A 21,177-nucleotide genomic window follows, 5' to 3' on the forward strand; every position below is an offset into this window, starting at 1 on the left:
TGCTCTCCGTGTATTTTTTTTGTTAAAATAAGACACTCCAAAAAAAAAAAAACAGCCCTTGATTGGTGGGGTAAAGAATTTCCAGGGGAGGTGTGTAAGGTGACACTGCAGAGTGTGTAACAAAGAGTAACGGAGAGCGAGCGAGACAGAGGATGAAAGAGAGGTTTCCTCTCCACGTCCGCTCAAATGTACAGATGGCGAGCCCAATCAATGCCATCGACCGGGCTCCTGGCGGCTCATTCCCCTCATCCATTCAGCCGGAGCGCAGGCAGCGGTACGCTCTCAAAGGGCCCCGGCTGATTACTGTTTTGATGTGAGGAGGACTAATGCTAGCACAGGCTAAAGCTAATGCTATGCCCAGCCCCCCCCCCCTTTTTTTTTTGTCTGAAATCAAAAGGTTGGTCGTGCAAACAAAGACAGTAAAAGTTCAGGCTCTGGGGGTGGATGCTTGTTATTGACCGCTCTGCCATTCTCTCTCCTGCTCTCTTTCTCCTCGTTTTTGTTTATTTCTCCGGCTGTCTCTCACCATGTCAGGGTTAAGTGGCATGGAGCAGCGCCGGCGTCCATTGATGGAGTGTTATTATGTGGTTCCCGTGTCTATTTGACCTGAGGCAGCTCGCACTTATTTCCCCTGGTCCTGCGTACATCTGTCTCTGACATATAACGCCTTCCATTGTGTGTATGTGTGTGTGTGTGTAATATAATGACTGGAATTAGGTCATCAGCTCAGGCACCTGAACTCTCATCGCAGCCAACCATTGGCTTTCGGCAATATTTGCACAATTCATCCAGATGCTGCAGACTTGTTTGACACTAATGTGTATTTCCCAGCGGAGCATTATGACGTGAGGTAAATAGCTTTTGGAGAGAACTAAGATAAATCTGAACCAAAGCGCTACAACTGTAATATCGGTCTAAATTGTTGAGATGAACATCCCCCCCCCCTCTCCCAATTTTGGGACTCTGGTCGTGCTTCTCGAGACAACTTGTGATTACGTTTGGCCCTGTGCTCTGTGTTTCTGTCTAATCAAAATACACTTTGATACACTGTCAGGAGGACATACTCTACCTTCAGAACAAAATTGTCCTCCGCCTGCAGCTTCAGGTCCAGGATGGAATTCTTCACGTGCTTCTCAAAGTCCAGGTCTCGTTTCCTCGGGACGTCCAGCGCGGGAAACAGGTCTCCTATCAGCCCCATGAACACGGGCATGTCGTCGGTCACGATCTTCGGGATATTGAAGTCTCTCAGCGCTCGCATCAGGACCTGGTCCTCAGCTCGGCCGGGGTCACTTCTCTTCAGGGAGCCGGCCACAACCAGGACTGATTTGATGGCTCGGAGACCCCAGTCATAGTGGTCCTACAAGGACAGGCAGGACAGTGGGAGACAAAAGGATTAGCATGACCACGATCCGAAACTCAGACAGAAATAGAACCGTGCTTCCATTCTCACTTCCATCTCTGCGTATTATCTCTTTGATATTCATGATGTCTGGTTTGGTAGATTTAACAGCAAGTTTAACATCCTTTAAAGCCTTTATGTAACTTCTTAAATCCACATTGTTAAGCAGTCCTCCTGTGCTTCATGATGTTTCAGTCAGCAGCAGGTTGGCACACACAGATAGATAGATGTACTTTATTGATCCTGCAGGGGGATCACACACTCCGAACAGGAATCACGACACAGTTTTTGATTGTAAAGGACATTACTTCTAATCTAAACCACCAGAGCACTAATTATACCAGACAATAAATCCACTTCACAACCAGGTTTTCCCCAATTAGCCTCCCTGTATAAACACCGCTACCAGCCTCTGTGTGAGGACCATGACACACACATGACCACAGTTTCCAAATCTTGTCCAGTAACATGAAGCAATCTGCATTTCAAGGGTATAAAAACATGGATCTGGCCATGTACAGCCTGGGTGGAAGAACTCAGCACAAACAGCTTAAATGACGCTGCTGTTTGAATGGTGACCTGACCGAGAAGGCAGCAGGAGTAAAAACAAAATGGTGGCTACGTCCTGATAATGTAGAGGAGAAGAAAAGAAAACAGCGAAAAACTAAAAGGCATCAGGAGTGACAGCGAAACAATGAACCAGGAGCAGCTGGTGGTGCAGGCGTCTGCCAGCAAAGACATGAGAGAGACCAGGGACTAAAGTCTCAGTCCACACAAGAGGCATCTTTACACAAAGCTGTTGTTCCCAGACTGAAAGAATCTTGTACTAAAATAATCTCTGAGAACCACTAAATGTGTCGGCAGTATGAAAAAGAAGCTGTAGCTGAACTCGTGGCAGCCAGATGTTTCAGGGGTCACAAAGGCCCCGTTCACACTGGAGAAAGTCAATCCAGCTAGAGACTGAATCCAGATCGGATACGCTCACACCTATTTTCAAATCCAGCTATCACACGCCTTGTTTGTTGTCCTCCAAACCACTAGGTGGCGCCTCATAACATACAGAGGCGGTTCAGGCAGTTTATTCCTTTGTAGCCCTAAACTCGGGGCAAAGCTGTCGTAGTTTGACAGTTGTTTACATACGGCTTTTGTACACGACCCGGACACTGTCAACCATGAACCGGAAGTATGACGTCGCTAGTGGATAGATCGAGATCTATCCGGATTCACGTTGTTCTGACTCAGAAAAAAAAACTATCCAAATATATCCGGATCCGGCCCGAATCCCGCTCTAGCCGGATTGATTCCCCTAGTGTGAACGGGGTCAAAGAGTTCCCACAGTGTGCTGTGTACACACACCGACATAGAAAAAGTGCGCCAATAATACTTTTCGTCCGTTTCGCCGTCATGTAACTGGAGGTTAATCAGCGTTCTCTGCAGCCCTCACACGCTCACATTCAGTCTGCTCGGCCCAATGCAGCAGAACTTATGTAATATTAAATCCACAATTATGAAGCAGTTGTTTAAGGGGAGAAAGTTGCTCTGTGCAGCTGCACTTTGCATTGATTTGCACTTTCAGCCCTTGTGAATTTAGCTTAGAGAAGCAGCCTGTTCATTATCATTTGATTTCATTACCGCTAAGTTGCTAATGTTGGGAAACTTGTAATGAAACTCGGGCAAACAACTTGGAGGAGGCTAAAAAAATGGATAATTAAGGCGATTTTTAAAAAATGTCTGAAGACCCAGAGCTTCATAAAACAGCCATAAAAAGAGCATGGAGTGCTATGACACTTAGTGTAAATGGGCCTGCGGTCATGGGACACTCATCCAGTACTCAGGGCTCATAAAATCACTTACCTAAGCGGAGCCCCGCTGTAACTATTAGTCAGCACTGTGGCTGATTTTATTGCTTTTTTTTAAATAATTTATCTAATGGCATGACGTGTGAAGGAGTAAAAATATAGATGTAATAACATCTCTTATTCACTCCTTTTATGAAAAGCCTCAAGTATAAACAGAACGCTGCTTCACTTGTTTAAAGTGGAAGTGGATCTGGCACCATGGGACAACAAGGAAGCAGCTATCATACCTGTTTGGACAGCAGCTCTTTGCACAGCGTGTAGAGCGTGATGAACTTCCTGGCGAGGACCCGGGCGTTAAGGAAGCCTTCGGCCACCAGCATGATTTCACAGATCAGCTCGAAATCCGGCACCACCATGGCACAGGGTCTGCGGACGGACACAAACGAGGCTCACGTTCAGGATCTGGTCTCCCTGGTGACACTACATATGCACGCTGATGTGTGTGGTCATTACCTCATTTTTGCAACACACACACACACAGAGCAAAAAAAAGGCAGCTTCAATACACGTCACAATCCATCACAATTAAACAAGTCACACACACACACAAGCTGCTTTATTAACGCAGGGTTGTGTCAGGTGAGATTTGAGTCAGCTACAGAAGAGAAAACTGTGACCGCAAATCATTTCAAATGTTCCTATTCATCCATCATCTGTTTACCCTGTTAAATTAGCATGAACCTTTCTCAAATTCCCCTCAAACCTGCCTTTTAAAAATGACTTAAATAAACCAAGCGTTGCTGTACTTTCGCCTACCTGAACAGAGCCTTGAGGTTCTCAGGAAGCTCGGTTCGTCCAGCATAGCCCGGGTTCATGGTGATGAAGATGCCCACAGAGGGGCAGAGGTTCACCTCCTCACCCATGAAGTTGAACCTCTGCTTTTTATCGCGGATGGCATCCTGGATACTTTTGACCTGAACACAGCACACAGAAGAATAATCAGTACCGTAACACTGTGTATAAACGCGCATCTTAAATCCTGGCTGGACCGAACTTTTTCAGGCTCAATTTACTGCATTAAAACCTTCATATTGATGAAATACATTGTATTAGTGACATAAACATTCACTCCTCCCATCATCCACCCACACATACACATTCAACATTGATGCCGGTGATCAGGACTAAAAGTGGAACGTCTTTATGTTATAATATATATTGTATGCACCTCAGAAACAATACCAGGGTCTAGGCTGCTGCAGCTCACAGCGAAAGGATGGCCGGGCAGTTCTGGCTGGTAGGCGGTCTTTTGCCCAGGATTGGTCTACTACAGCAATCATATCAGCCTCATAATGACTTTATTAAAGGTAGAGTAGGAGATTTCATTCTGATGCACTTTTTGTTAAATTAGTGTAACTTCTCTTTACAATCCGATAGCAACCAATTGGTTCGGCAGTTTCACTTTAAAACGAAGAATATGAATCATCTGTGGAAGCTATAAAACACTAAAAACATCAGCCAATCCTCCGGGTGGACCCTGCACGGAGTATTGGCTGGTTGTCACTCTCTTCCTGCTCTGCGCGCACCAGAGAGGTACGTGCATGATGGCCGAAGTCACAGACCGCAGCTCGTCTTCAGGTGATGCGCGTCCATGTGATTGGGAGGCGTGGCTTCAGGGTGAGCTCCGAGAGAAAGGGGCGTGTGTTTACTTTCCAAATCTGGCTGACTCTCACTGAGTTTTCAAAATCTCCTACCCTACCTTTAAGACAAGTAAATGTTGCTAGGATCAATTTATGGACATGTAATATTAAACACTGATCATGAGGATGTTTATCTCAGTTCACACAGGCCCATCTGGAGGCACAGAGGGCTTTATCAACAACAAATACATAAAAAAAAACAAGGAAATGACACGTCTTACACACGCTCCCCCTGCAGCCATGCAAAAAAAAAATAGTTTTAGAGAAACTTTGGTAACTTTCAAAAACAGTGAATTAAATCTCCCAAAAGACGCTTCCAACACTTATTATCATATCATTAATATCACTAAGCACACACCAGAGTCAATTTGTAACAGCCTGTCAAATTGTTATGCAGCATGCACCTTCTTTATAAAGGGACGCGATTTCATCAATAACACCAGTCTGCCATCAGCCAGGCTTTACTGGATGGATGAACTACAGAGGCTGCGCTTGTCTACATTATGATTGAATGAGATATCATAAATGAACTTTCTGTGTGTGTGTGTGTGTGTGTGTGTGTGTGTGCACGTGTGCGTCTTGGCCCTAAAACTCTGAATCCCAGCCTGGAAGAGGCTTTATGAATTTAACATGCCGCCAGTGGTAAAAGAGCGAAGCAGCGAGTCGACAGCTGGAAAGAGGAGGAACATCTCTTCATGGATGAGTACTCGGCTACAGATCACTCAGTCATACTAACACAACAGGGAGAGGGAGGGGAAGATGCAACAAAAACTAAAAAAACAAACAGGGCAGCTGCAGCACACACACACACACACACACAAAAAGAATAAAAGTTTTCATGACAACATCACTGGAGCTTGTTTTTTTATCTGAAATGACAGCGGCTCACCGCTGCTATCCTACAGGGAGGTGAAGGGAAGTAAAACACCACAAACACATCTTAAAAAGTAAAAAAAAAAAACGAGACTATTGTGAGGTGTGATCCAGCGTGCGCCGCAGGCTGTAACAGAGGCAGACCCTCACCGATTTATCTCCATGTTATGTCTGGCAGCCTTCTGTTTGTCTGCTTTATTTAATGCTGCAGAGATGGTCCCACCACCTGTGTTGGCGGCAGCCGGGTATGTCGCCGTGCAATGCTAGCTGCCTCCGCTTTAAGAGGATGGATTAGGCACGTATGCTTGTGGTGAAAGATGGCTCAGCATTGGCTCTACCAAAAAGGTAGGATGAGCGCCGGAGCAGGCTGCTGCCAAGCTGTCACGGAGCCGGAGCGCCTGACGCTCCTCTGTTCTCAAGGTCTACTTCTCCACGTATAAAGCCACCGTGATTTATTATTCATCACGCCACGTAACACCTATTGATTCTTCTGGCACTTTAAAATTCTCTAAGTACTGTTAGACTTCCACAGCTTATGGAGAAAGGCTGGCTGACTTTCATTTCTGCTAAAGAGAGAAGGGCAGAGATGTGAGTGGTAGGTGTAGCGGTGAATAATGATCCTTCCAGGAGCTCTATCTCCATTATCATCGCGATCACAATCAGCATCCCTATCAGCCAGCTGTACATACATGTTTTGCTTCGACAGTACTGCACATGCATGGAGATAGTCCCACATGATGCAGGATTTGAATACACCGTGGGGAGAGGAGGATCTGTTTGATGCAGGATAACAGAATGCAAGACAGCAGAAAAGCTCGCATCAGCTGAAACACACAGAATATGGCTGCTCTCTCGAAAGAGTCCTGCTATCAAAGGCTCAGCTGTTGTAGGTCATCCAGAGTGTACAACTTTCAGCAAGGAGGAGGAGGGGGTGGAGACAGAAGAGAACTTCTCCTGCACTTATCTCTGGTTACACCGGGGTAAAGATTTAACCTGCTTTAGTGGAACATGGTCTGCCACTCAGGATCATAGACTCCATATAAAGACGGCTGACGCGGTTCTGCCTCCACCCACTGTACAAAAGTGGCATCTTTGAGCTGGAGTCCCACCCACTTGTGCATCGAGCACATCCCTCGTTAAATTACTTCCTACATTTTCAGCCACCAATAACTAATAAATACAATTAGGGCTGGGAAATTAACCAAAAATATATATCGAAACCGACATTTAGACCCTCTAACCGACGTAATTTTATCATAATTTCATGACGATTAATTCGGTTATTACGTTTCTGTGCTGCCCCCTTGCTGTAAAAATCAAATTAAAGTGCTTTGTAGAGCTTGTTTCATATCCAGAGAACAGAGAAATCTGTTCGTGTTCCAGAGGTGGCAAGAACAATAACAATAACACTTATCATACTTCGCGAGAAACGTGTGTGTGCGGCTCTCCCACTGCAGCATGCAGCGCATTTCATGCGCACACACACGCACATACAGGTTCTGATGTTTCGCTGCTGAACGTCGGCAGAAGCAGCAGTATAGGTGAGCATTCGAGGCGGAGATATTTGAGTGAAGCCATTAGCGAAAAAAGTAATAATCGTTCATTAATCGTTAATCGAGGAAAAAGCTTCAATTAATCGTGATATTGATTTTAAGTAATATCACCCAGCCCTAAATACAATTAGCATCAAAAGTTATTATTGTTTTTTTTTTTTTAGTTTTTGAGGAGGTGGAGCTTATATCCATCCTGCAGCCACCCACCAGGGGCCAATCCAGATGTTTTGGCCTCACTTATGGGAAGGTGTCATGTCGTCCATGTTTGTATACGGTCTACACTTACAATGTATGCAAAAAGATATCAACACACAAACATATGACATCGTCATGTTTGCTGGCGTGTTAGCTCTGAGGCCCTCTGACTGTGGACTCACTGGAATAGGGCTCGTTACATCACTAAGATGATCAATTCAAAATAGAATATACGTCCTAATTACAGGTACAAATAACGTGCTATTTGTAAATGAGCGCTGAACAAACAGAGGTTTATCCAAATCACTGCAGCGCGCCCTTTGAGACTTTGTCCTGTTATTAGCATGAGCAACATGACCGGCACCACAGGCGGGCGCAGGTCGGTTTTCCATCCTCCACTCTTAAATCAGATCAGAGAAGGCTCCAATTATGAAGAAGCTCTAGGGTGCAAAGGTGCCAGCCTTGGTGGATTAGTCTTATAGCTGAAGCAATTTACGCTCGCAATCTGTGATGAAGAGGCTATTTACTTGTGCAGAGCTGTTTTCAAGGGCTTATTTTTACCACAACTTGATTTGGATAGAGCACCTTTAATCACATTTAGCTCCACCTGGGGTGCAAACAAACACACACACACACACACATGGCAGCCTCGCTGCGGAGTCCCCACCTGACTTTGGGCGGAGCTGCGCTTGTTCTTACCTGTACAGCCACAACAGAAAGCACCTCCACCGAGATCCGGTTGAACTCGTCAAAGCAGCCCCATGCCCCCGTCTGAGCCAGGCCTTTGTAGATGTTCCCGCAGGACTGGTGGACAGAGAGAGAGAGAGACAGTTATTCAGATGGACACAGTGGCTCAAAGGTGGAAACTCAAGACGTGGTGCAGCTGACGGAGATGCAGCAGCAGCAATTAGACAGAAGATATATGGAAAACATTCAACTGCATCAGAGCAGCACCACGCCGGGCTGAGAGTCCGTGAGTAATAACAGGCTGATGCATAAACAAGGCCTCACACTAATAAAAGCCGGCACTGACAAAAAAAAAAAAAGCAAAGCTAAAACGTCTACCGCCCACATTTAAGCTTCCCCCAACATCAACTGGAGAGCAGGTGAACAGCCCTCCAGAGAGCAGCTGGACCAGGATGAAGCAGGCGGCTGACTTTTCTCTCCAATTACAGGGCCACGGAAACCTTCTGTGACGCAAACCAGAGCTGACTGGAGGATTGATTTAACGTGTGTGTGTGTGTGTGTGTCTGTGTGTATATAACAGAATATGAGCATGCTTCCTCTGAAGCCAGATTCTTGTGCATGCGTTCCTACTGGAGTATATTAGCACTTCCCTCTACACACACCTTACAATGGGGTGCACAGCCAGGGGTGCCATATGCCTCTATACTGTAATGATGCTCCTGTCTCAGGGAGGCAGGATTATGTTTATACCAACCTTGCAGAAGGTGTGAGAACGCATATACATAATAATAACGCAGGGCAGGGAGAGCTTTTCGACGAGGTTTAGTAAAGAAATAATAATCAGGGTTTAATTAATCGGCTCCTCCGACAAGAGGGAAGCCAACAGAAAATAAAAGCAAAGGGATGAAAAGAGAGGGGAGTAAAGGTGACAACTTTAATGACGAACGCATACCTGATCGCTGACAAAGGCAAAGATGAAAAGCAACATGCATAATGAATGCAGATACAGTACGTGTGCATCCGCTCACCTTGTAGTCCATCTGCTCGGAGCAGTTAAACACGTAGACCATGATGCCGAGGGCCCGCCCCAGATCTTTGGTAGTCTCAGTCTTCCCCGTGCCTGCAGGCCCTGCTGGAGCTCCGCTCATGGTTAGATGGAGGGACTGGGTCAGAGTGATGTAGCATCTAAACACAGAAGACACATGTTATATGTTCCATCTATTAGCGTGCTATTATGGGTGCAGCTCACATGTGGAGTTTAAAGTATTTAGACTGCATATAAACATGGATATATGACACCACCTACAGGTTTGTAAAAGGGCCATCACCATGTTAGCAGTGTCCGACCCCACCTAAATTTAAGGTTAATCCAAATACAGGCAAAGATTGGAGTGCGGTAGCAGCATTGACAGTAAAAACTATGGACAGAGCTTCCGTGACATCTCCCGTTTGTTTCTGAAGAGCCGTTTTGAAGCTCGGTGGGAGGCTCTGACCACCATGTTGGCAGCATGACATCCGACAAAACTCCAAATATGGACAAAGAGGGGGAGCCCGAGCGGAGTTTAGGGGGGCGGGCGATCGTGGAAGCAGGAAACTCACGCTGTGTTATGGCAACCGTCTGTCACTCAAGCGGCAACGCCCATAATTATGTGTAATTTTAAGTCCGAATATAATTAAAATGAGTGAGTTGTAAAAATATTTACCCCCCCCCCCCCCGTACAATTGACACTAGAAGGGAACTTATCGTTTGAGACCAGAATGTTTTTTTGTACCAGGCTGTAAACATGTTCATTTCTGCTGTGAAGTCGGCCATTTTAACATGGGAGTCTATGGGAAATGACTCGCTTTTGGAGCCAGCCCCTAGTGGTTGTGGCGTGAACTACAAGTTTTGACACTTCCGCATGGGCTTCAAGTCTGAGCCCCGAAGGCTGCCGCTTGGGTAGCAAGTATTGGTCGCTCAAAGATTTGGAGTTTACCCCCTAGAGGCCACGTGAGAAACTGCAGTTTTCTCAGCTTCATCTCTCGGCCTGGGAGGTTCCTGCTTGGACTTCTACGTTCGATGTTACAAGTGTGTCTTGATGTTAGCATGCTAACTAGCTAGCCATAGTCCATTCTGTCACATAATACCACTTTGCATCAGGTCAGTCCAATAACAGAAGAAAAAGCAGTGATGTTATTAGGATCTGTTGAAGATATATTTGCCACAAATGACCAATCAAAAGTGATCAAATGTTGGGGCCTGTCTCACGACAGGGTTTGAATTGTCCTATAATTCACTAATTTCAATTAAAAAAGCCTTACAAAGGCTGCCAGCTTGGATTTCCTTTTTTTCTACCAGAAGAGAAATTACAGAGAGCCCTCTCCAAACCACGAAACCAACCATTCTTTTACAGTAATTATGAATGAAGTGGAGTGCGCTTTTAATAAGAGGGCCTAATCAGGCATTCAAACCTTCAGTGGCCAATCAGAGTGTAGAGTGGCTTTCAATAGAGAGTTCCTTAGCCATCAGTGAAGTAACAATCAGCTTCAAGCTACAGTAACAAACAGCGTACAACAAACTGTGATCAGACGGTTTAACTCCCTGTCAGGACTAACAAACAGTCTGCCCGTCCCGTATCAATAACAACCAGCAGAGACAATCAGGACTTTATTGATCATGCAATAAATAGAGTGGGTTTGCCTTGAATATCCATACAGTGATGCCTTTAATAAGCTGCTGGTTAATAGATGATGTATGAAGGAGGGAAATATTGGAAGGCGTAACGAGAGACAGAAGCTCGCAGAAGACAAATGATCCCATCTGTATACAGTGTATCATCCGGATACCAGTGCCAACAGGCTTTATGGCTCTGCATTGAAATACGGCCAAAAATCTCGCAATCAGTCGTGAAGGAGGCCGGATTAGGATGTCCTGCACAGAACGACTGAGGCCGGAGAGTGTAGCTAAACTGGGCTGTGACAAGGCGACGTGTTTTATTACACCGTCAGTCTGCCTCTGTCTGTGTGGACTGAGTGAAATATCCCTGACATTTTGCACAATGGTGCAGCTCTGCAGATCCTGCAGGAAGTATTGAGTGAGTGCTAACACTGTGCCCATAACATTTCTGCTCTTATAGATTAGGCCGAGTTCCTTTAGCCTAATTATGCTGCTGCAGAGGGTGAACTCACCATACAGATGAGAGGCAGCCTGTAAGCACACACAGGCTCGGCGTCAGTCTACATGCATTTGCACGTGTGGTTTCACGTGTCTATTAAACTGTGTTGGTGATTTTGTGTGATAATAATATTAAACGTTGAGTTTTGCTCCAGCTGTGCATCGCTTTTAAAAAGCAGGAACACAACAACTACATGAGTCATGGTTCCCTTCTGCTAAGTGACCCAGTAAGCCATGTCAGTGAGTGAGCATGCACTGCCCGACCCCGGAGCCGCCTCAAATAAATGGAAGGCAGCCATCATTAATGTTATCATCCATCCTCCATGCTTTAGCCAGATTATCCTCAGTGCAGGGCTGTGGGGTGGAGCTGCACAAGAAGAAAGTCCGAAACCGAAGGACATGCATGCATGTTAACTATGAACAGAGCATCCTGAAGAACCACTACAAGTCTCTATGGGAGGCTCAGACCGGCGCCATGTTGGCACCTGTTCACCTAAACTCCAAATACAGGCGAAGAGATGGAGCGTGAGTGGAGCTGAGGAAGCAAAAAGGCTTGTGCTGAGTCTCGCCACATGCCTGCCAATTTAATTAGGGGTCTATGGGGATTGACTCACTTTTGGAGGCAGCCCCTAGAGGCCACGGGGTGAACTGCAATGCTTAACCCTTCCACATTGGCTTCATTTCTGAGCCCCGGAGGATGCTGCTTGAACGTTTCTTGTATTTACCTATTTTGAATCCTTTGTGTTTAATAATGTAATGAGTTGTGAAGGAAGTTAACAATATCATGCAGCAAATGCACTTTCAGCTCTTTATCTCAAGTCGTGGATTAAAGGATTTGACACCTAGCCCTCTGGCCCGCGGTCCATTGTTGCAATGAACGCCGGTGGCAAACTGCATGAGTCACAGTGAGGGCATGCACCATATGGTGCATACACGGCTGCTGGTCTGGCCATCAAAGCCTATTGTTTCAGCTTTGTTCAGGCTTCAAAGGGAATTCGTACTGGTCAGCCTGGAATAACCGCACAGTCAAACTCTGCAGAATGAGAGTGGGACGCATGTATTCATCTCAGTAAATCTTGTGATAAACGTGTGCCTGCGAACAAACAAGCTGCTGGCAGGGTGCCCGCTCTGAGCAGCTTTAAAAGGCTTTCCTGGGAATACAAAATGATTTTAATGAAGATTCTCAGAGGGCGTCAGATTATTATTGATCTTCTGCTCAATTACAAGACTAATTCTCATCAACGGAAATGATTTTTTTTTCAAAAACGTGCTTCAGTTTTACAGTATGAAAGAGTTAAAAACAAGCTTTTCTTGCTGCTATCAGTCCGACTGAGGAGCATTGTATCAATGCTGCCGATCATGTATGTTCCTACACTTTAGGATTCTGACTTTACTGTGAGTCAGCATGAAATATTATAAGGTCATTTGCATTTTCTTACTTTTGCCTTTCCATCCAAATTTGACAGTAACATCTCAGTCTGCTGCCACTGCAGTGCAGCAGAATTAAAGTCACAGGCCACGCTTCATCATTAACCTGCTCATCCTGTCTGCACTGCCCTGTGTTACATTTTCTTCTTCATATGGGAACACACACCTGATAGCAGAGCAGCTCCATGTGTGACACACGGAAAGCTGAGACAAGCTAATGGGCAATTAAAACAGCCATAGCTTCACTCCAACACAAAAAAAAAAAGTCGTTACGATGGCAGGAATGACGGCTCATACCTGTCTGTTAGCGGCGTGATGACTAATCGTGGCGTGTTGCCCAGGTATTCGTAGGAGTAGAGGAACTGGGCATCGCAGATGTTGGCAAAACAATGCTTCTCCTTTTCACCCCAGCGGTGCCTCAGCTGGGAGAGCCACACGAAGGCCTGAGAATTCTCCACCTTAATAAAAAGGAGAGTTTAACACGAGGCCAACGCTCGAGATAAAGTCTAAAATTATCTATGCTTTTCCACCCTTTAATTATGGTAATGACGTACCCTGCCTGAATATTTTGAGTGCATTACTCACTGGTAATAGCCCTTAAAAAGCAGCACAGGAATCCCTGCAGCACAGGCTCACCTTCTGAGCGATCATCTTGGCGACGACGTCTCTGGCGTGGACGTCGATGGTGCAGATGGTCATGACCTTCTGCCGATCGCCCGGGGTGAGCTGGCCGATCAGCATGGAGATGAGGGTGTTGAGCTGAGACACCTGTTTTTTATAATAATCTTTCATGGCGTTGTCGTAGCCCTCCTCCAACCGGGTGAAAGCCATGCCCACGTCAGACGTCCACCAGATCTGAGTGCAGGTCAGCGCCACCTGAATCAGACACAACGGAGGAAATAAAACAGAGCTGATGAGGACTTCTTTATGTAACTTTGCTGGACTGCAACCATTATTTTTCATGATCAGTTATTCATCCATCCAAGAAGGGAAGCCCAGACCTCCCTCTCCCTAGCAACTGCCTCCAGCTCCTCTGGGAGGATAGTGAGGTGTTCCCAGGCCAGCTGAGATATATAATCCTCCCAGCTCGTCCTGGATCTGCCCAGGGGGGGCCTGCTCCTCCCATTTTGACCACCTCAACTGACTCCACTCAACAAAGAGTAGTAGTGACTCTACTCTAAACACCCCCTGAATGACCAAGCTCCTATCACTGAGACCCTGTTCACACTGGGGAAACCAATCCGGCTAGAGCGGGATTAAAGCCGTATCTGGATATATCTGGATTAATTTCAATCCATCTCTCGGAGGTGGATCTAGCTGGATTGGCTTACATCTGGCTCAGGTCTGAACGCAAACGTGGCTAGTGAATTCGGCTAGCGACGTGATACTTGTACGTGTACAAAAGCCGTCTGTAAACAACCGCCGAACTACGACAGCTTTGCCCTGAGTTTATTTTCCACAGGGCTACAAAGGAATAAACTGCTTTTTGAACAGGGACAAAACTCTGTATATTACGAGGCGCCACCTAGTGGTTTGGAGGACAACAAACAAGCCGGGTTAAACTGGATTGAGCGTGGACACGTGTGTGTGATAGCCAGATTTGAAAATAGGTCTGAACATATACAGATTAAAAGCAATCTGAATTCAATCCTACTCTAGCTGGATGGACTTTCTCCAGTGTGAATGGGGCTTAAGAGACAATATGGGCACCCTGTGGAGGAAATCCAGATGTTACAGCAAATAATCTGCAGCTCCACTGTTTGCACTGGTTGACTGGAAAATAGTTCATTAGTGATGAAGATTTTTTTCGTCTTCGCCACTTTAAGACAGCCTGATATATATATAATGTATTAAGTTTTCTGTGGGTCTGAAGTCTTCTGTGGGGAGAATAACCTTGTTGGCTCACGTACAGCCTGCCTTACAAACAAGGGGAAGGAGACTGAAAGACAGAGAGGATCAAACAGCTCAATAGCATCTAACAATAAATGCTAATGAGCATATGTGGACTGTTCAAGTCAGGATTTCTCTGGCGGCTTTGATTTTGACCGCTCTGAGTTCTCAAACTTGACCAGCATGGAAAGAATCTATTTATTTAGTTTACTACATACTGACCTTGACTTTATTACCCTGAAGAATGTTCTTTTACTGAACAAGCACTTTTGAGGATTCTCCGGCGGCTCTAACTTCCCGATTTGTAGACATGAATCAGGGATGCCCGGCACATATTCCACCATTCAGAGCATCAAATACTCACTTTCAGAAAACTGTTAGCATTTCCAGGTACAGATAAGCGTCCTGCTATCCCCAACACACACACACCCATATTTGTTCTCTATCACCCACTCTATTCATCCCTCCTGTTCAAAACACTCCACAGAATCTGGCTCCAGGACTGTGTACGTAACGCCTTAGTGAAGCACAGACATGAATGTGGCTGCAGTCCATCAGATGTGACGCCAGTGTGAAACGCCTGTTTACCTGAGCCGGATAGTCAAACAGCCACTGCTCTCTGGGTTTGTCCTCGTAGGCCGTCACTGCCTCAGTCATCTGATGGCGGACAGTGGACCGCATGGAGTTCAGCAGCCGGTTCAACCACATCTCCACCTTACGCAACAACAGACAGAGAGGCCGTGAATACAGAAAAACATTGCAATGTCTGTCACATGAGCACCGACGGCCCCTCGCTTATCTGAGGACCCTAATGAGGTCATTAATAAGCATTAGAGTGGAAGAGGAGTCAGGCAAATACTATGGGATGTAATGGAAAATTAATGGATTTATGGGCTTTGATATGCAAATCCCCAGGGGCAAAGACAGACTCAATTTCATTTGTCTGCTTTATTGTGGGTTGTGATATCTATATTTGATATATATATATATATATATATATATATATATATATATATATATATATATATATATATATATATATATATATATATATATATATATTCCTTCCATTACAGAAAAGGTAAGTGAATTGTTTTATCTGTAACATCCATCTCCACCATCCTGTCAAAGTCTAATAAGTCTAATGAAGGTGAAGATCATAAACGTCCTCAGCATTTAGCTCAGAAGCTAGAAGTTATAGTTCCACAATTTCAGAGAGAGACATGAATGACAGATAACAGGTGTATTTTACCTGTCCAGTGCAGTCACAGTGCTGGTTAAAGGGGACATACTCCTCCTCTTTGCTGTACATGCCCAGACCGGTCTTTGAAGGATTCCCCTCTGCATCTGGTTCAAATTCCATCTTAGCCATGTTGTCAAAGAGCTTAGACAGATGTTTCTGGACCTGAACAAACACACACAGAACACACACTCAGGTCAAGCTCAATTTACACTCGGGCTCACGGTCTGACTGCTGGTTTTCTTTGTACAAATAAATTGTTAATGGAAGGGCAGGGCCCATGTCCTGCTGCATGGCTGCTAACTTCCTCCTAAAGAGATTAAGTGGCAGCTTGTTCTTAACGATGATTTATCCCTCTGAGGTGGAAATGTATGAGAATATGTCCTGATGATGCAGGTGGAAGCAAAACTATGAGCAACATCGCCCCTGTGTGGGCAGCAAAGGTATTACACGACACTACTAGTCTGTGTGTATCAGAAACTGCTGTGTGTGTAAGTGAAGCCACCTGGTGCGGGTTAGTGCCGTTAGACAGGATGTCCAGCAGGTCAGCTGAAGAGATGAAGTAAAATCTGGGGAAGGTGAGACGCTTGGTGTCCAGATACTCTGCCAGAGCTTTTTCACACAGAGACAGCCTGCAGTAAAAAACACACACACACACACAGGGACGAATGAAGGCGCAGAGACATGGGGACAGGAAACAGAGAGACGTTCATCTCTGCTGAACTCTCACCTGCCCTGGATGTCCTCCAGTTTAGCAAACAGGCCCGGTTTATTGGTGGCCTCCACTACGTTGGGCGTTTGATGCACGGCAGTCGCCAGCTCTTTGAAATCATTATCAATCCCCTCGAAGCGCTTGGAGTCCTGCAAAAGGGATTTCATGAAGGAGCCAGTCCAGAGGATTTAAGATCCAACAAAAAGAAAGAGAGAGAGACAGGGGAGAGTGTGAGGTTTAATGGCAAACATCTGGACACGAGCACAGGCTGAACATCACGGGAGCGATTAAGAAGTCGCTCCGAAACTAGCAGGAAGACCAATGAATGAATTAATCGTGTAACCTCAGGCAGCTGAGAGCGGATGTCCTCCGAGCCGATGAAGATGCTCTCCAGGTGGGACCAAGTGCGCTGCACCTCGAACCAGATGGAGATGACGGAGTCGGCCACCGACAGCTTGCTCTGCCACGAGGACACCTCGTCCAGGAAGTGCGCGATGTACTTAGACGACATGAGGTTCTGCAGCTGGACCTGGTTGTCTTCCAGCGTCTCGATGAGCTCCTCGTCTGTGCGGAGTAGAGGCACCTGGGTCCTGTGGTGGGGCTCGTACTGGAACTGCATACCTGGATAAAAATAATAATAATGTCCATTAATAGGTCATGAGTCATCATCTTAAAAGCCTGGGTGAGATCAAGTGCTTCCTTCCTGTACCTGTCCAGGTGGAGTTGAGCTCGGAGAGCACTTTCTCCATCCCCATCTCTTTAACAGACTTGTCTACGATCCCTCTCACCTCCTCTTCAAAGCAGTGCAGGTTGAGCTGCAGCAGGTCAGCCAGAGTGGTCTCCTGCTCACAGACATATCATATCAGTATGCTCCCCATAACTCATATAAGCTGCATTATATAACACGAATAAAAGGAGCAACGGGCATGATTGCTGGTTTCACACACGGTTATTATTACCAGGAAGCACCCATAACTGGTTATTATGATAAAAAATACAGAGCAGCAGTCACAGGAGGGCTCAGACCTGCACTCACAGTCCAGCTTCAGGCACGAACATGGTTTTGACACATGTGCCACCTAAAGGCAACACTGAGTACTACAGCAGAAGCACTGTGTCTTGTTATATTTACTCTATATATTATATATTATTTTGCTTTCTTTTCCAACATGAAAATAACAAAACTGCAGTTCCTCTTGTGACCACTAGATGCTGCTTAAAAAAAGTGAGTCATTCTCCATAGACCTCCAGGTTAAAATGTCCAACTTTACAGCAGAAATAAACACGTTTACAGGCTGGCACTAATCTGACGACTATATGAGGGATGATTTTTAAAATAATATTAGGTTACCGATAAGATCACAAGCTGGGAGCATACTTTTGAATTTGATTTACTTATCAATATATTCTTCTGTTAAACAGGATTAACTGTTGGTTCTCATTAATTGTCATGTTAATAGACATTTTTGTGTATTAAAATTGATACCGCAGGTAAACTGGTGCTCAAAGTTTTCTGTAAAGACTGATTACGCTCTCTGCTTAGTGACGGACGTGTTTGTAAAAAAACACAAAGCATCAGTGTTGTGCTGTGCTGTGCAGACATGCTCTTTTCTCTAAAGCCTGCACATCAAAAGCAGCCTCGGCCCGGAGGCTGCAGATTTTTAGTGGTTTTAGCCACAGGTAAATCTGGTTCGGTACATGCACTGTGTGCAGCACACCTGTTCAGTGAAGTCTTAAGAAGAAAGTTTATAATCCTCTGATTCCTCCAGGCTTTGAACTTTTCATTCATAAAGCAGCTGCAGCGCACACACTGTAAGCTAAGCACAGAAATGTTTTTGTTTGTGATCCTTACAGTCAAATTGTGCCCCTGAAACAGAGCTGTCAAACTGCAAATGTAGCTCCGCTTTGATATTAACTGAACAGATCCCCACTGTGGAGAATCACAGTTTCCGAGAATATTACAAGCTCAGCTCTGTAAAATCGTGAAAAAAATAATAATAAAAAAAAGATCAAAGTGGACCAGTTAGCCTGTGTAATGCATTTCTGTACAAACTAAACAGCTGCTGGTGCAAACAGCTCTCATCTGATCTTCCTCCTGCAGAACAAACCGGCCCAATGAGGACGCGGATCGAGCTGAGCAGAAGAAACTGCCTGGTCTGTGTGATGCAGAACTCTACGGCAGGATCTTATCTCTCACCTGGTCCATGGTGAAGCGGACTCCCGTGGCAGCCATGAGCTGATGCCAGTGTCGGGCTCTTATGGCCGGGTTCTGGAGGTCCGCCACAGCCCGGAGGGAGGTGAGGAGGTTCTTCACCCTGCTGTCCAGACCTGTGAAGGCATCCCACGCTCTGACCTGTCACACCGACACAAGGCCAGGAGTCACAACAACAAACTTCTGACACACAAACATGTGCAAGCTCTGGATTTTCCTCCTCCTCATCACCTCTTTATCCTGCCCTCTGATCTCTTTAGAGAAGCGTTTGCACTCCAGTTCCATATCCTCCACCTGAATCTCCCTCCATTTAGTCGTCTTCCACGCCGCCATGCTGGATTCAACCACGTTGATCATGTCCCACAGCTCCTTCAGAAGGCCCACCTCCCGCCTGGGAGACACACACACACACACAATCCAGCATGAAACTGGCAACTCTGCCACATCGGCTCATTAGTTTCAGATTTGGCCGGCCTCCGTCTTTACCTGCATTGTCTGAGCTGTTTGTACTCTGAGACAGTGACCTCAAACAGGCTGGCAGACTCCACCAGGGAGGCCATCACCGCCTCCCGCTCCTGGATCTGCCGGTGGAAGGAGTCCAACATCTGGTACGGGCGCTTACTGTCAAACCTGGACAAATGCATGAGCACGCACACAGGCACTGATCAATACACACATATACACACACAGCATAAAGCAGCCTGTAATGAAAAGCTGCAGGTTTGCCAAACCTGACTTGGCTGCAGCGTAACCAGCACTGCAACAATTAACAATGACTTCCATGACATTAATGGGAAAATAATCACCTGGTTATTAAGAGACCAATTACACACGTAACTAATCTGACAATTAGACACTATGACAAAGCATCTCCACCTATGAATTAATTATCATTATGTTAAGATTCAATTAGCCTTGTCGGGATGTAAGAGCCTCGAGATAACACTTCTCTATTATAAAGTGAGGAGGCGAGAAAAGGTGACATTCTTATCTTTCAGCTCAGTCATGGAGAGACTACGACCACAGGAAGTGATGTCCAGGCCATCGATGTGGAAGACTCACATTTTATATGTATCAGCTGTACAGAATAGGGATGTCCCGATCCGATCACGTGATCGGAAATCGGGCCCGATTACGTGATTTCAGACTCGATCGGAATCAGACATTACCTCCCGATCAGGACTCATATATATATTTATCAGGGCTGTCAAAGTTAATGCCTTCTATGCAGGGTGGCTCTGTGTCTTGTAGTGTAGTAGTATGACAGCTGCTTTTGGCGCGAGAGGTCCTGGGTTTGAGACTTCGATGCGTGTGTGAAATCTCCCAGTGTGGCGGTAGCGCGACACACACACACACACATGTTTTGCTGCAATGATTGCCTTTATAGAGAGTCCTGAAAGTATTGGATCGGGACTCGGTATCGGCAGATACTCAAAATCAAATGACTCAGACTCGGACTTGAGGGCAAACAAACCTGATCAGGACATCCCTAGTACAGAATATTGAATTTATGATATTATTCTTATGGAGTTGCACCTCCCCTTAGGGGGCGCCAGAGAGCTTCAGGAGCAAAAAAAGTTTTAAAAAAACGTCACGTCGAGCAGAAAACGAAGGAAATTTGCAGTTACTGAGCAAATCAATGAAGATTTTAAGCTCTGTAAACACCAACTGAAGCGTCATACAGTGTCACGTTACAGTGCACATAAAGCCACAAAGAGACCTGAAGGGGCCGTTTTTGCGAAAGTGCTCCCTGAAGGTGTGCTGCTCCACATCGAACGTGGCGCACTTCCTCCGTAGGTTGGCGACCTCGATGGCCTGCAGCGTCGCCACCTGCTGTTTGACCATCGCTGACTGCTTCTTCACGTTGTTCCACTTTTCCGGCAGCTCCTGCAGATAGATGAACAGGTAGATGCAGAAAGAGGGAGGAGGGTGGGGGCAGGAGATGAGATGAATTGCCAGAAGGAACAGCGTGAACAGAGACGGGTGATTGGAAGCCGCAGCAAAAAGAAATGGTTCTGTCTCCGCTGCAGGAAATGGAACAAAGAATGTGCGAGAAAATAATGTGAGCTGACTGAAGTTCAGTCCCTACCTCCAACTGTTTGTAAACCACATCCGGCAGCTCCTGCTCGTACTCCTTCAGCAGAGCAATGGTCTGCTGCAGAGGCTCAAACATGGTGTCTGTGCTTTTTTCTCTTTCCTTCAAGGCCAGCAGGTGACCCATGATCCCCACCAGGCCATCATAGTCACCCTCCTCCACCTGTCGGCCCAGGCCGGCCTTAGCAACCACGATAAACTTGTCAAGATCCGACAGGCTGAGGACAAACGGGGTTACAGA

At 45.9% G+C, this 21,177-nt stretch overlaps 1 protein-coding gene across 2 annotated transcripts in view; it reads right to left on the bottom strand.

Annotated features, from left to right (window-relative positions):
- The window catches only part of dnah9 (dynein, axonemal, heavy chain 9), a 111,461-nt gene that overhangs the window by 68,013 nt on the left and 22,271 nt on the right, over positions 1–21,177 (bottom strand). For both annotated transcript variants that reach the window (XM_028408172.1, XM_028408171.1), the window contains 18 exons: positions 20,932–21,154; positions 20,563–20,729; positions 19,329–19,472; positions 19,074–19,233; positions 18,828–18,983; positions 17,340–17,472; positions 16,974–17,251; positions 16,649–16,779; positions 16,424–16,550; positions 15,931–16,083; positions 15,267–15,392; positions 13,425–13,664; positions 13,086–13,246; positions 9,235–9,391; positions 8,219–8,323; positions 4,015–4,172; positions 3,486–3,624; positions 1,070–1,357 (listed from right to left, as the gene is read on the bottom strand). In XM_028408172.1, the coding sequence (XP_028263973.1) occupies positions 1,070–1,357; positions 3,486–3,624; positions 4,015–4,172; positions 8,219–8,323; positions 9,235–9,391; positions 13,086–13,246; positions 13,425–13,664; positions 15,267–15,392; positions 15,931–16,083; positions 16,424–16,550; positions 16,649–16,779; positions 16,974–17,251; positions 17,340–17,472; positions 18,828–18,983; positions 19,074–19,233; positions 19,329–19,472; positions 20,563–20,729; positions 20,932–21,154 (3,046 nt within the window). The remainder of the gene's footprint in view (positions 1–1,069; positions 1,358–3,485; positions 3,625–4,014; positions 4,173–8,218; positions 8,324–9,234; positions 9,392–13,085; positions 13,247–13,424; positions 13,665–15,266; positions 15,393–15,930; positions 16,084–16,423; positions 16,551–16,648; positions 16,780–16,973; positions 17,252–17,339; positions 17,473–18,827; positions 18,984–19,073; positions 19,234–19,328; positions 19,473–20,562; positions 20,730–20,931; positions 21,155–21,177) is intronic.

The sequence above is a fragment of the Parambassis ranga genome, chromosome 6 (assembly GCF_900634625.1).
Source record: "Parambassis ranga chromosome 6, fParRan2.1, whole genome shotgun sequence".
In the NCBI taxonomy this organism is placed as follows: Eukaryota; Metazoa; Chordata; class Actinopteri; family Ambassidae; genus Parambassis; species Parambassis ranga.